General features: G+C 45.3%; 1 protein-coding gene across 11 annotated transcripts in view; it reads right to left on the bottom strand.

Moving 5' to 3' along the window:
• Nucleotides 1–9,487: 9,487 nt before the first annotated feature.
• Nucleotides 9,488–14,423, bottom strand: part of ADNP2 (ADNP homeobox 2) — a 31,944-nt gene continuing 27,008 nt past the window's right edge. For all 11 annotated transcript variants that reach the window (XM_064578435.1, XM_045886500.3, XM_054510247.2 and 8 more), the window contains one exon: nt 9,488–14,173. In XM_064578435.1, coding sequence (XP_064434505.1) covers nt 10,967–14,173 — 3,207 coding nt within the window. In that variant the 3' untranslated portion in view covers nt 9,488–10,966. The remainder of the gene's footprint in view (nt 14,174–14,423) is intronic.

Here is a 14,423-nt window from a genome sequence, read left to right on the forward strand (position 1 = left end):
AGCACTGGGTGTTATACGAAAACGGATCGTGGATCACCACATCAAAAACTAATGATGTATGGTGACTAATAACATAATAAAATTTTTTTAAAAAATGTAAAAAAAAAGATGTGGTTCATATATATAATGGAATATTACTCAGCCATCAAAAAAAATGAAATCTTGCCATTTGCAATGACATGGATGGAACTAGAGGGTATTATGCTATAGTACTTAAGTCAGAGAAAGACAAATACCATATGATGTCATTCATGTGGAAATTAAGAAACAAAACAGATGAACCTAGGGGAAAGGAAAAAAAGAGGCAAACCATAAACAGACTCTTAACGATAGAAACAAGCCGAGGGTTGCTGGAGAGGAGGTGGGTGAGGGGGATGGGCTAAATGGGTGTTGGGCATTAAGGGGGACACTTGTGAGCACTGCGTGTTAAAATGTAAGTGATGAATCACTAAATTCGACTCCTAAACTAATATTACACTGTATGGTAACTGGAATTTAAATGAAAACTTGAAATGAAGTTAAAAAAACAAAGGAGTTCGAATTCCAGCTGCAGGCACTCTAGAAACACACTTTGGATTCTGAACTGGTGTGTCCGTGGAGATTACCTCCTGCTCTGTTTAGGGTGCCCATGGACAACCATTCTTTTGCACATACTAGTCCTGTTCCCCTGTGGCCTGAGAACACTTTAGGACCAAGAATACGTGGAGCAACAAATCACTGTGGAGTCTGGGTTTGAATGGGCCGTGACAGGTTTTTTACTATACCCCAATTGCATTAATTTCTTAACAAGGTATCAGGCTGGTCCTTAGTTGCAAGAAACAAAAAATGATTAGCAGATTGAAGCATAGTTTGGAGTGTTTCCAGTGGGAAAGGGGAGGGCAGTGAAGTCAGGCGGGTAAGCCGTAACTTGAATAACTGGATACGAACTTCAGAACCCAAAGGAGAAACACAGAATGAACACCGCCCCCCTTCCAGCAGACAGAACCTTCGCACCACTTATATTCTAAGGGTGGTGAAGAGCAAAGAATTTTGCACCACTCCTCAGCACAAGCCGGTTCCGCTTTTGCATATCAGCACCTACCTTAGAAGAGTGGCCACAGTGTCCCAGGAAAGGTGCCCCACGGAGGCTCTCTCCTTCCCCTACCGAAGGCGAGGAGCTATGTTGTAAGGGTTTTGGTGGAGCCACTTGGTGAGCTTTCTCTGAACCTGAAATGGGTTCAGGCCCTGACGCGAGAGCAGGCAGTTGCTCGTGTGCTCAGACATGACTGAGTCCTGACTTTCGCACGCTTCTGTCAGCAGCAGACCTTTCATAGCAGGACCTGAGCCGTCCACAATACAGAATCCATCCTTTGTGAACATGGGAATATTTGCTCACATCGGGATTGTAGGCAGGGATTCTGCGGTCACATTTGCAACAGCTTTTGGCAACTTGTGATTCATTTGCACTTCCGGACTGCCCCGGCTTTGGAAGGATCTCGTTCTCTCTCTCCTTACCTTTCTGTGACTTTTAATTCTCTTCTCTAGAGCTTTCTACCCTCCCCAGGTTGCAAACACTGTTAGAGTATGAAAGCCAAACACAGGTTGACTCACTTGCCTCGTTTTCTTCATCCGGCGAAATTACACCGATTTAAAGCAGCAGGCTCAGCCCACTCCAGGTGCAATCTCACCCCTCCCTCGCACCCCTCCAGCTGGGGGATGGGTGAGCTCCTGCAGCAGCACTTTGGTGCCTTCAGCTGCCTACCCATTTCTTCTCACTGAGGTCACATAGTTAAAACATTGTTTTTTTAAAGACCTGTCTTGGGGCACCTGGGTGGCTCAGTCGGTTAAATGCCAGACACTTGATTTCAGCTCAGGTCACGATCTCAGGGTCGGGAGATGGAACCCCGCCCCGTAGGGCTCTGCTGGGTGTGGAGCCTGCTTAAAATTTAGTCTCTCCCTCTCCCCCTCTCTAAATAAATAAATAAAGACCTGTCTTCACTACAACTAGCTTCTGCTAGAAAGTAAGTCAATAGCTTCAATTTAGATATGGCTCTACCAACCACTGTCCCATACAACCTAAGTCACTTAACCCTCTGGGCCAGTTTGCTCATTTGTTAAAAAAAAAAAAAAAAAAAAGCCTAATGTGCTGCTTCCACAGGATTGACGAGAGACTCAGATGGGCAAAACTGCAGGTACTATACAAATGCAAAATATATACTCTCAGGAACCATATTCTTTCGAAACAAGAAAAAAAAAATCACACCTATTTCTCATGAGAATTCTCAAAAATTGCCTTTAAAGAAAGTTTCCCTAGTCACCAATTTATACAGTACATGTAGTGTGAATGTTCTCCCTCCCACCCAGAAAGATAAGTTTAGGAAGAGAAGTTTCCTACCAGTCAACAGGGGACAGGTGTTCAGTTCTAGCTCAGGTTATGATGCAGGCGCACGGGGAGGTGTGTCTACCTGGGCACTCACCTCCTTACTCTGCCATCATTACTGAAGTCATCAGGAATGAAGGAATGGCCACAGGTAGAGAGACTGGGACGGCTGTATGTGCCTGCCCACAACCTCACTAGTCATTGTGATGTACCGCACACATTGCAGGGCACACCGTATATGATAAAGATGCTCTCAATACGTGTGCTTTAAAATGAACGCATGTTGGAAAGCACCCAGCCCGTGCTCCACCATTCCTGTCGGGTCTTACAAATGGCAGTAACGGAGAACAAGAAAAAAGAAGTTAACCAAATTAAACCAGTGGTCACTTCTACTAAGCAACTTCTATCAACTTAAAAACATAAGCATTCCGTGTTCAAAGTTTTGCTATTCAAATTATCAAGCTAATAACCAATGCTATTCTTTTTAGTCATTACAAGCTTTTTAACAATTCTATTCATAAATCAAATGCACAAATTTAGTTAATCCTACAGTAATGTTTATTGTAGACCAAATCTTTAGAGCTCTTCCAGATAGAGTTGATGATTTTGTGGGTATGTCAGATACGGTTTTTGGGTTCTATCTCAAGCATTGCTGTGATTTAAACACTAAGATGTAGTCACATGTTTAAATTACAAGCTATATGGAATTCAAAAGCTATCTAAATATTCACATTCCAACTGAATTTGCAAGATTAAAAAAAAGCTATTCGATCTATTTACTTTCTTTTCATTTCAGGCTATTAGCACCTGGCTAGGAATCAAATGTTAGAATTCAAATCTCTAGCAGCCTCCAGTGATGGGTTGAGTCACTAGAACTCATTTGGTCCAACATTAATGACTGATTTTCACAAATTTTAGAAACCTATGATATGTAATACAGTAATGAAGACCACGTTCATCCAAAATTATGTAATCAGAGTAACCTATTCTGGCCTCACCCTTTTAGATTTTGGACTTGCAGTGACTCTGCACACCTTGTAAATGAAAGTGTACCTCACCCTTACCCGACAGTGAAATGAGGCAGATACAGAAAAAGTGGAGGTATGTAATATATTCTGAAAGTTTCACTGGAAAACCCACAAGGAACGTGTTCAGCAGCTGAAGCACTTCGTCTTGTTTTATTGGGTCTCAAGCTGCCCTTTGCATATTTATTAGCATCTTTCTCCTACCACACATGTCATCTAAGTCAACATAAGCTTTGAGAGACAGACACATGTATACAGCATAGACCCAGGGAAATTTGGTCCAGAGACTTTATTGCTTTAGGAAGAAAGAGATGTGGTATTATGCCTATAGTGAAATATTTATAATACTGTAATGTTGTTGATAATCTCAGAGGATGCCCACAGAGTTTTAATGAGAAAACACCATTGGAAGGATATAACATTACCAAATTAAGGGTAGCAGGTTATTTTTTTAAATAAATATTAAATTTTATCTTAAAATATTTTATTTATTTATTTGAGAGATAGAGTGTGGAGGTGGGAGGGAGGAGCAGAAGGAGAGGGGCAGACTCTGAGCTGAGCATGGAGCCCAACTCAGGGCTTGATCTCACAACCCTGAGATCATGACCTGAGCCAAAACCAAGAGTCAGACACTTAAACCAACTGAGCTGCCCAGGCGCCCCTAAATATTAAATTTTAAAGGCAAGAAAATCTCTTTCTAACCCCCTCTTCCTGCACACTGTTTATCACCATAGGCAGAGTGAGGGTGTAGAAGGAGATGTAAGGAAAGAAATCTCTCAAGATTTTTGTGCTAACCTAAGTAGTTTGATTTATGCAATGCAACCCAATAACCTGGACTGAGGTAGACTTTATATTAGAAAGCAAAAAGACTGTTATGGGGGTCACCTGGCTGGTTCAAGCGGAGAGCATGTGACTTGATCTTGGGGTTGTGAGTTTAAGCCCCATGTTGGGCATGGAGCCTACTTAAAAAAAAAAAAAACTTACGGTTATAGAGAATATACCATGTTCCAAACTCTGAATCCGCCTGTCGTCTTTTTTTTTTTTTAAAGAAACCGTGTGGTTTTTTAAAAGATTTTATTTATTTGAGAGAGAGAGAGCACACACAAGCAGGGCGAGGGGCAGAGAGAGAGAATCTCAAGCAGATTCTGCACTGAACAGAGCCAGACGCGGGGCTCTATCTCACGACCCTGAGATCATGATGAGCTGAAATCAAGAGTTGGACAGGCAACCGACTGAGCCCCCAGGTGCCCCGTGTCGAGTCTTTTTGTGCAGCCATTGGCAACCCTATGGGAAAGCAAGTTACAGACACCAACTAATTTCCCCTTACACAGGTCACTCCAAGTAAGCAGCTTGCTAATTAACTGTTTAGGAAGTGACAAAGACCCATTCTCTATTTCTAGTGCATGGAAAATAAAATGTGTGATTATATTGAGACCATTTCTTATGAAACACAGAAGGAATCACTGTCCCATCCCCCGCCATTTTGTAAATGGAAAAACCAGCATATGGGACAAGAACTTGGCATCCATTCTCACATACAATAAGGTTAAATAATTTTTTCAGAACTCTTAGATAGGGGATATTGTTTAAATTATACTAATTCCCTCAGACATTATAGTAAGTATTTTGATCCAGGAAAGAAGATTATGTTTCATTTGGACAACAGTGTGCAGTTCTAAACATATATTTAAGGATTTATTTCTAAGTAGGACTCAAATAGATTAGAACTTATAAACATGGTAATGTCCCAAGATCATTTTATTACTTTTATTACTGAATAGGTCTCATACTGAATTTACCAAGGTTTTCATTTTAGTTTTTAAAATACTGAATTGATACATTTAATATTTCAGAAGCAATAAATCTATTCTTAGTATCTCAAACTTTATCTCTAGTCATCAAATCAGTTAACACAGAATGTTATGCAGACACCAAAAATGGACAATGTCAACAGCTAGAATATGGCTAGAAAACTGCAGTAACAGATGTTGATATGTGTCTTCTGCTTACGTCTAAGTCAGTACCTTACTGGACGAAAATGGTCACTACCATCATGTGCTAATAAAAACAAAGTCAACAGTGAAATAGAATGTGACCAGGAAATGGGCACCTCGAGCCACTGTAGGAGCAACGTCCAGTTCATACGAAGTTCTTGATTTTCTTTTTTTCTTAAGATTTTATTTGACAGAGAGAGAGAGCACACAAGCAGGGGGAGAGGCAGAGGGAGCAGACTCCCCGCTCAGCAGAGAGCCCCATTCAAGGCTCTATCCCAGGATCCTGAGATCATGGCCTGATCAGAAGGCAGACACTTACCCGACTGAGCCACCCAGGCACCCAAAGTTCTAGATTTTCTAAGTCACTACAAGAGCACCTTGGAACTGAATGTAGCTGAAAGGCCTTTGTGGATGTAACGTGGAGTCCTGTGACCAGAATGGGGCAGCAAGTCCCCAGCAGGGGCTGATCGTGGGGCCTCTCCATCGCGGGGCTCCTCCTGCAGGTCAGAAACTCCTGCATCCATTACCGTGCCTCCATTTGTGTAAGTTACCTTACTGATACACATTTTCACTCAATTTAGTTATTTGAAAGCACATATAAAATCTAGACAAAGTTTTTTATTAATTTGAGAGCACACGCAGAGCGTGCGAGAACACGAGTGGGGGGAGGGGCAGGAGCAGAGGGAGAAGCAGGCTCCCCACTGAGCAGGGAGCCTGACGTGGGGCTGGATCCCAAAACCCTGGGATCATGACCTGAGCCGAAGGCAGATGCCCAACAAACTGAGCCGACCAGGCGTCCCTAGACAAAGTTAATTTTTAAAAATAACCAAAAATTACCTTCCCTGCAAAGTGCATAATTCCCTTTAAATGATCTCTTCTGAATTTCCCATTGTTTTCAGAAGTCCTCTTCCACAAAACAACCAACTGTAGATGTCTCCTGTCCGTTTTAGGACCAAAGACATTTTCCTTGTAATAAGACCTTAAACTAAATCTGCATGGAAGCCCTCTCCCGCATTCATGGGACAGTCTTGGTGATCACATTAACATGTGTGTGTGGTGCTGGGCATGTGGGCTTTTCTGCTTATTTTCTGCTGTTTTTCTCTGTACATTATTTCATAGACAGTGTAGGATTTTCCATGTCTTCAATCTTCCAATTTTGAAAGCTGCTTCGTAGGGGGTTGGGGAAGCAAAATGAGGCAACTTATCTGTAAACTCTGGCAAAACTGTTTATGGATTTTATAGCTCAACTATCAATATCATCTTTAGAGATAGATCTACATATCTATACAGAAAAGTGATCTTAAGAAAAACTGAACCATTAAAACCTTATTATTCATTGCTATTAGTTATTCAATGTTCTCTAGCTTACTTGTAGATAAATGGTAAATTATTTAACGTTAAACTTTCCAGATCATGGATTGTAAACTGTAAGAAAACAATTTCTGAAAAAATATATTCATTCATGACAATTCTGAATTTATATTTGAATGGAAGACCACACAATCTTCGTTTGTTTGTAGTTTGTTTCCCTTCTGAAAAGGACTTCAAGTATTTTTATTTAAAAATAAACATAAAACTCATGATTTTGTGTGGGACAAAGAAAAGTGGTCAGGGGAGCACCTTCTTTAAAGGCTATGAAAAGCTCCCCGAGCTACCACTTAGCACCTTCTAGATGCTTACCCTCAAAACGTGTCCAGAGATCAGTGTTTGTTCTGAGTATGACAATATGGTGGACAGACACAACAGATTTTTAGTGATTTTTGTCAATTTTATAAGATCTTTCTACTTCCTCAGGACGCACCAAGAGCCAGGTCTGTGTCTGGAGACAGTAGGTGTAGTGGTAAAGGGAGTACTGCACCATCATAAGGGACAGGTCACCGTGGGGAGTAAACTGGCCTTGAGTAGGGTGACCAACTTGTCCCCACTCGCCTGGATGGGAAGTCCAGAGCAAACTGGACAGCTGGTCACTCCGCCTCTGACCCCATTTCTCCATCTGTGAAATGCAGAGTAAGAGGCAACATCTTACCCATCAAGAGCGTAAAGCTCTCCTCCCAAGTATTAAGGCTGCCCTTCCACCTTCCTGGCTCCCCACAGTGAGCACACGTGGCCCCTGGATGCATCCGTTCCCGTGTAAGTTGCAGAGGTGCTGTGAGGACCAGCTGTTAGGGTGCAGACTGCCCTGGAGAGAGCACAACACTGTGACATTATCATTGGTACTATTACTGAAGTGCTCAGCCCATTTCCTAGCAACAGTGAACAGCTGACAAATGTCTTGAAACACTGCCTAAAACTAAAGTAAAAACGAGGTTGGGGCTTGAGGCCGAGTTCTTCTTCTTTTTCTTAGTTCTGTGTTGCTTTGTTTAGTGAACTCTTAAGAAATCCAGACCCACACAATAATCACCAGATCGAAGGGGCTGTCAGATGAGGGCGTAAGAGCAGGCGGGTGGCCGCATGCGCCTGGAACTCGCCGGCTGCATCCGAGAGAGCGCACCTACTGGCAGCCTTGAAAGAGAAGGTCGGCGAGCTATCAACTCAGCACAGCACTTCCAGAGCTCTTACCTCAGAACCTTATAAGGAACAAGAACCACGTGGACTTTTGCAAGGGAGATTAAACTAACCTGAATTTGAGGAAAGGATAACGTGCACCCAACACGGAGGAGGCCAGGTAGCAAACGGCTTTTTATGAGCAACAGCCCTTTCCTGGTAGCTGTGTGGACCATTCCAGAAGAGCTCTGGAAAACCATCTATGCCCAGAAATACGAGTCCAGTGTGGGACTACAGCAGCTGTGCAGGGTCTCTGTTTTCGCGGTTATCTGGTGGTGTGTGGACAAGGGTCTTCTGGCTCCCCACTGGCTTTTTGGGACGAGCGTGGCTTCTTCACAGAGTATTTGTTTGGTCTCCGTGATGGAGGGGACAGGTGGGCCAGCCCACACTATGCCAGTGTCCATGGTATGGGGCCAGCTCATCTTCAACTATGGCACCAACGCTGCTACTGTATCCAGCACGGTCCTCGAACACAGCCACCTCCGCTTGTCGGCCTGGCCTGTCTGACCCAGCCCTGCAAGCTTCCATCGCAGTGCTGCTTGCCATCCACATGTTTGCCCCTGTTACAGCAGAAGCTGAAGGCACCTCCTCCCCACAACTCTGTGGCCCCCGCTCCGCCTTTTGCCCTGGCAGCCTTGGGAGACGCCGTGGCAGCCATCCTCCGGCCTTCTGCTGGGTTCCAGTTCACGCCTCTGCCCTTCCTAGGTCATTCACCTGTAGCTTTTTAAAGAAAACGTTCACGAGCCTTCAAGTGAGGCTAAGACCCAAGACGACGTGTCCAGATCCCTCAGCTGCATGAGAAACTGCCATCCCATGATTAAGGCAAGTGGACAGACAGGCCTCCCAACCAGGGTCTGACTGGAAGACGGAGTCCCCCTCTGGAAGCAGCACGCAGATGTGGGGAAAGGCGGCAGGGAAACAGGGATCAAAGGAAATCGTTAACCAGCAACCAGCACAACACAGAGACTCGGCATCAAAGGCTGAGCAACAGCAACAACACAATTAGAAATCAGAATTCCTCTGTCACAGTGCTTCTCGTCAGGGCGGATTCTGCCCCCCAGGAACAGTGGACATTTCTGGCTGTCATAATGGGGGGCAGGGGGGGAGCAGCAGGACCACTGACTTGGAACAGGTGTAGGCCAGGGGTGCTGCTCTAATACTGCAATGGACAGGTTGCCCCCAAATGCCAACAGAAACCCTGATTCACAGGACTAAAGAACGGTGGGTTAACCGCCCCTCCAGCCCCCCCGCAACACGGCAAACTGCCCACTGGCACCTCCAAACCTGGCCTCCACCACAATGACACTCCTGGCGCAGCCTCGATACAGGCAGGGGCGTGGCTACCCAACATCCGCTTTGACCGTCTGGAGCCCAGCATTACAGACACATCAAGAATCTCTAGCCACGTCTCTTGTGGGGACAGTAGTAACTCATTAGCCCTTTCGGGTTATGCTAACTAACTCTCACAGTGACAAGTAGTGTTTTTTAGCAAACAAGCGTGGTATCTATTTCCACATTTAGATTACTCTTGAGTCAGTGACGTACCTGTTAAAAGAATTAAACGGTTCTGTTTGCAGTGGTATAACAAATTTTAATTCAAAATAGACACTCTGAAACAATAGGTTAAAAAAAAATAAACTTCAACAAGCTCTTCTTGGATTTAAACAGAGCACACCAACAATCACAGACCAGTTTCACAACTGCCTCAAAAATGCACATTATAGCAATTACATGCAAGTAGTATTCTATGTTTTAAAATCCATATGGTAACATCATCTTATTTCCCAGAGACTGTCACATCCTCTGAGTGTGCTGGACAGCTGCCTCTGCCATATGTCACCAGGAATAGGACTTAAGGTCTAAAGTGACTGGTCTCCATTGCTGGTTCTGGTGCTTTGAGTTATTGTGTGTGTGGGCGGGGGGAACCCCAGAGGTTTAACTGTACAAAGGACAGGAATACAGTGAAGTTCTTTAGCAATACAGCATCCCATTAACCCAGACAACTGGGCCCATTTCTCCAGAACAAACATGTTTCCCTCTAGGAAAACTGTCAAAGGTTTAATACACCAACGTGGAGACGGCTCTTGCTCTACTCATTTCACTTTGTCCCCTGAAAACCTATGTCTACATTTCAGTTAGTATCCACACTCAGGGGTAAAAATTGTATTCCTGAGTAACATGGTCCTTCCCTTTCACTGGTTTATCAACAGCTAGGTTAGGAGTTTGTGTGTGTGTTCAGCATTTATTCTAAAGGCACTAAAAATTTATTGTCTTACTTTTGAATGGAGAAATGACTTACAACCGTATCAAAAAGGGGAGAAGTCTACACTGAGAAGTATTTCTGCACCTACCAAATTGCTGTATTTGTAAAATAACTCTTATGAGCTAAATAGCGGGCTTCAGATTCAGTGTAATTTTAACAAAGGAAAACATTTGGTTTTCTAGAATTTATAATAAGACAACAGCTGCTAGGACAAACTTGGAAGAAATGTAGATCAAAATCATAATCTAGTAAGCAAGTACCTTGCGAAGAAGAAACCAGCCTAAGTTAATGCAGTGCGTCCTCAGGGAACCACACACATCAGCGGGGTGTGTACTCACTTCTCTCAGCACTGACGCTTACCATTTGCTGCTACACGTGAAGCTAACTGAGGAAGCTCAATGCAGTTAATCAAGTATTCTGAAACAAGCTGAAATTTCCTTAAACGAAAACACAAACATATAGATTTCAGTTTTCATCCTACCGTACTGACACTACTGGGAAACAAGACGTGCATGAAAGATCCAAGGATTTAATTTACATGACAGGGAAGAACTAAAATACTTGTCACAAAATCAAACTGCAGGAAACAATAAACTTGAAAGAACTATTTGCTTCTTTTATATAGAAGTCTTTCTGAGCACCTGAAATAAATCTAAAGAGCAGCATAAAGACCACTGAAATTGATTAGTTCAACATACAGTGAAGAAAATAACATTTTTTTAAATCTCAATTGAAAAAAACCACTAATTATCTAGTACTTTAGATTTCCTAATTTGTTTTTTTACAAGTTTTGTGGCTCATACTCAAAGTTCAACCTGTGTTTAACATTTTTAAGTTCAGACATATCAAAGCCTAAAAGTACCGAAGGCTTATGATTTTTTATTGCTTTCATGCAAATATATCTTCTTTTTCCAAAAAATGAAGCCACGTCGATTTTCCACACCCACAAGAGGGATGAAAGAAGTTCTATTTCCTTTTTACTAGGATATGGTCTCTTGTGGAAATAATCTCTAAGAAATTGCTTTTTTTCTTCATAAGAACGGTCTTCATATTTTTTAGGGTTTAATGCTAAAATCTGAAGAGCGTCATCATTAACAAGCGACCCCTCTGTCCTGACTTCATTCCTTTGTCTTTTCAAAGGCACCACACTCGCCACCTTTTCGGGAGCCGGGGCTGCATCGCTGCTGATGACAGGAGGTCGCTCCTCCACGTCCCTCTGGTCTTCTGCCCCCAAGGGGCCATCGGGCAGCTTTCTCTTCACAGAAAAACTGGAGTCATGGATCACCTCCCCGTTCACCAAGAGCACTTCGCTGTTCTCCATCAAGTTGGGCTGGGTCTGGAGGTCGGAGCTGCTGTCCTTTGGGGCACTTCTGCAACGCAGCAGGTGGATGGCAATGGCTGCCAGGGTCATGTTGCCAGTGTAGACCCCACAGCAGTGGATGCACTTGAACGCAGGAGATTTCAGAATTGTGTGGACAGTTGGTGTGATGTGGTGCCTCTCCTTCAAATGCAACTCATACGCCTCAGTCGTCACAAAGGTGCCAAAGCAAAAGGGGCAAGTCAGTGCTTGTTTGCTGGGGCTCCCGGAGGCACCCTCTATCTGCGGCCTCACCTTAATGTACACGGGCACGAGTGACTTGGAGTGTATCCCAGCCAGGATTGCCAAGTAGACCTCCCGCTCCCCAAGCTCTTCCTTTGGCAATATGGTAATGAAATCAAGATGGGGGAACATCAGGTTGCCGTTAGCATCGAGATCCAACTGAAAGCCTTTGTTACTGTAATCCACAGGTAGTTTCTTCTTCCCTCGGTGCACAGTCCTACTGTGCTCTGAAAGACCTCTGATGTCATGGAAAGTGCACGGACAGAACACGCAGCCCAGGCCGTGCATGAGCAAGTGATGGATAAGCTCCTCCTCGGACACCAAGCATCTACAGGAGAGACACCGAACTGTCTTCTCTCGCATCCACTTTAAGAATGGTGCACATGCGGCCAGCTTCTCAGGCTCCGGTTTCTCAGCTGACCCGGCTTCACTGTGCTTGTGAGCCACTTCCATGTGAACCTGGTAGACGTTGGAAGGGAAGAGCTCGTTGCAAACTGGACAGGTTTTCCACTGCTTCGCCTGTTTGAGCGCCTGGTTCGCTTCTGCCGCAGATGGAGAGGCCTGAACAAACATACTCTGAGTGGCGTTTACCACCACTGGAGGAGACGGCATGCTGGCCATGGAGCTGGCCACCTGGGCAGCTGTGCCCGACTGCAGCAGCTGGATGGGCATCTGGGGCGGGGGGACAGTAGCAACACCTCCTGGAGGCACAGGCAGAGTGACAGACACGGGGGCAAGTGTGTATGTGGGAATTCCATTCACCTGTTTCCCTGTAGGAATGAGCTGTCTGAGAATAGAGCCTGATGTGAGGAACGTGGTGTTTTGAGAAGCACCAGGTCTCACTGGCTGATTTGCAGGCAGAATGCTGGTACTCACAGACTGGTTAAGTTGTAGAACCCCAGGTCTCACTGGCTGGCCCACAGGGAGCACCCCTGACATGACAGGCTGACTAAGCTGAAGAACACCAGAATTGATACCCTGGTTCACAGGCAGAACGCCTGACGAGACTGTCTGGGTTGGGGAAAGGAGCCCAGGTGGGACCACCTGGCCGGCAGGCAGCACTCTCAGTGGGACCGTCTGGCCAGGAGGGAGAACCCGTGGCGGGACCGTCAGCCCAGCAGGGAGAACCCCTGACGGGGCCGTCTGGCCAATGGGGAGAACCCCTGACTGGACCACCTGGCCAGCAGGAAGAACCCCAGAAGTGGCTGTCTGTCCCGAAGGGATAACCCCAGCAGGGGTCATCTGGCCTGCAGGAAGGACCCCTGACGGGACTGTCCGACTCACGGAAATCACCCCTGGTGAGACAGCCTGGAGAACCCCGGGGGTGACAGATGGACTGACAGGAAGGACGCCAGGCCCAGCAGGTCTGCTGACAGAAAGAACTCCAGGCCCCACAGGCTGGCTGAGGGGTAAAGCCCCAGGGCGGATGGTCTGGTTTATGGGGAGGACGCCAGTTCCAACAGATTTATTTATAGGTCCAACTGGCTGACTCAAGGGCAACACAGGAGGGTTTGCTGACTGGGTAAGTGGGACTCCGTGAGAAAGAAAGACTGGCTGGGGAGCGGAGGGAGGCAGAGGACTGGAGACCAGAGTCACGTGGGACTGCGCCACGGCAGGCGGAGAACGGGTGAGGCTCCCAGAAGTGCCCGAGGCCACGGTCGCTGGTGGGACCAGGGCCTGGCTCTGGCTGTTCTGTGGCAAGGCAAGACGGAAACAAGGGGGTGTGGCCGCGAGGCCGGGGGCGCTACTGTTCGGGGGTACAGCCAAAGGTGCCACTGGCTTTGGGGCAATATGCATCTGCTTCAAAAGTCCAGGCTTCCTAATATGTTCTGAAATCACGGATCTAAGTTTATTCTCCAAATCCCTGTGTATGTCTGACGTCAAAATATGGTACATCAGAGCATCCTGGCTGCTGGCATTGGCGCTGCATTTTTTACAATAATACTTGTCAGACGGTGGCATCTTCTCAGTAGAAAGGCTATCCTCGGTTTTTGGTTGCTCACCCACTTCCTCAGTTCGCAGGCCAAAGTAGGAGTTAATTAAGTAGTGAAAATGGGCTACCAGCACATGCTTCTTCATGCTGTAGTACAAAGTGTTTGAAAAGTTACATTTTAAACATGTAAAACTTATTACATCACTCCTCGAAGATTTAGTTTCACCTAAAATATTCACTGTGTAGTTCTGGACTTTCCGAACAGGTGCATGGAACATTCTGAAGTGCCTTCCCACAATTTTGGGTTGAGAAGAAAACACACAGTTTGGGCAAGGGATCACCAGCTCCTGATCAATTTCATCTTCATGGTAACGATGTAAATGATTTTTGAATGAAGTCAGCACTTTTGTAGAGTATCTACAGAGGCTACAGCAGTACGGCTTTGTTCGGTATCTCTGTTAAAAGAAGGGAAAGTCAAGCGTACTTTAGTACAAAGTCAGAGGCTACACCCTGAATAGTCCATACGAACCTGACGCTTCTTCATTGAATGTGCTAGACAACGTACCACTACCACCCCTCACAGAACAGTGCTCTTCCTAACCAGGGAAAGCTTTTTCTTAAATACTGCCCCCACGCCAACTACCTGGAGCTTCCACTGTAACACAAGAGCACCCACAGACAATATGCAAATCTCTGTGCAAGGCT

The sequence above is a fragment of the Mirounga angustirostris genome, unplaced genomic scaffold (assembly GCF_029215605.1).
Source record: "Mirounga angustirostris isolate CCGP_5_RB_7025 unplaced genomic scaffold, mMirAng1.0.hap1 SCAF_14, whole genome shotgun sequence".
In the NCBI taxonomy this organism is placed as follows: Eukaryota; Metazoa; Chordata; class Mammalia; order Carnivora; family Phocidae; genus Mirounga; species Mirounga angustirostris.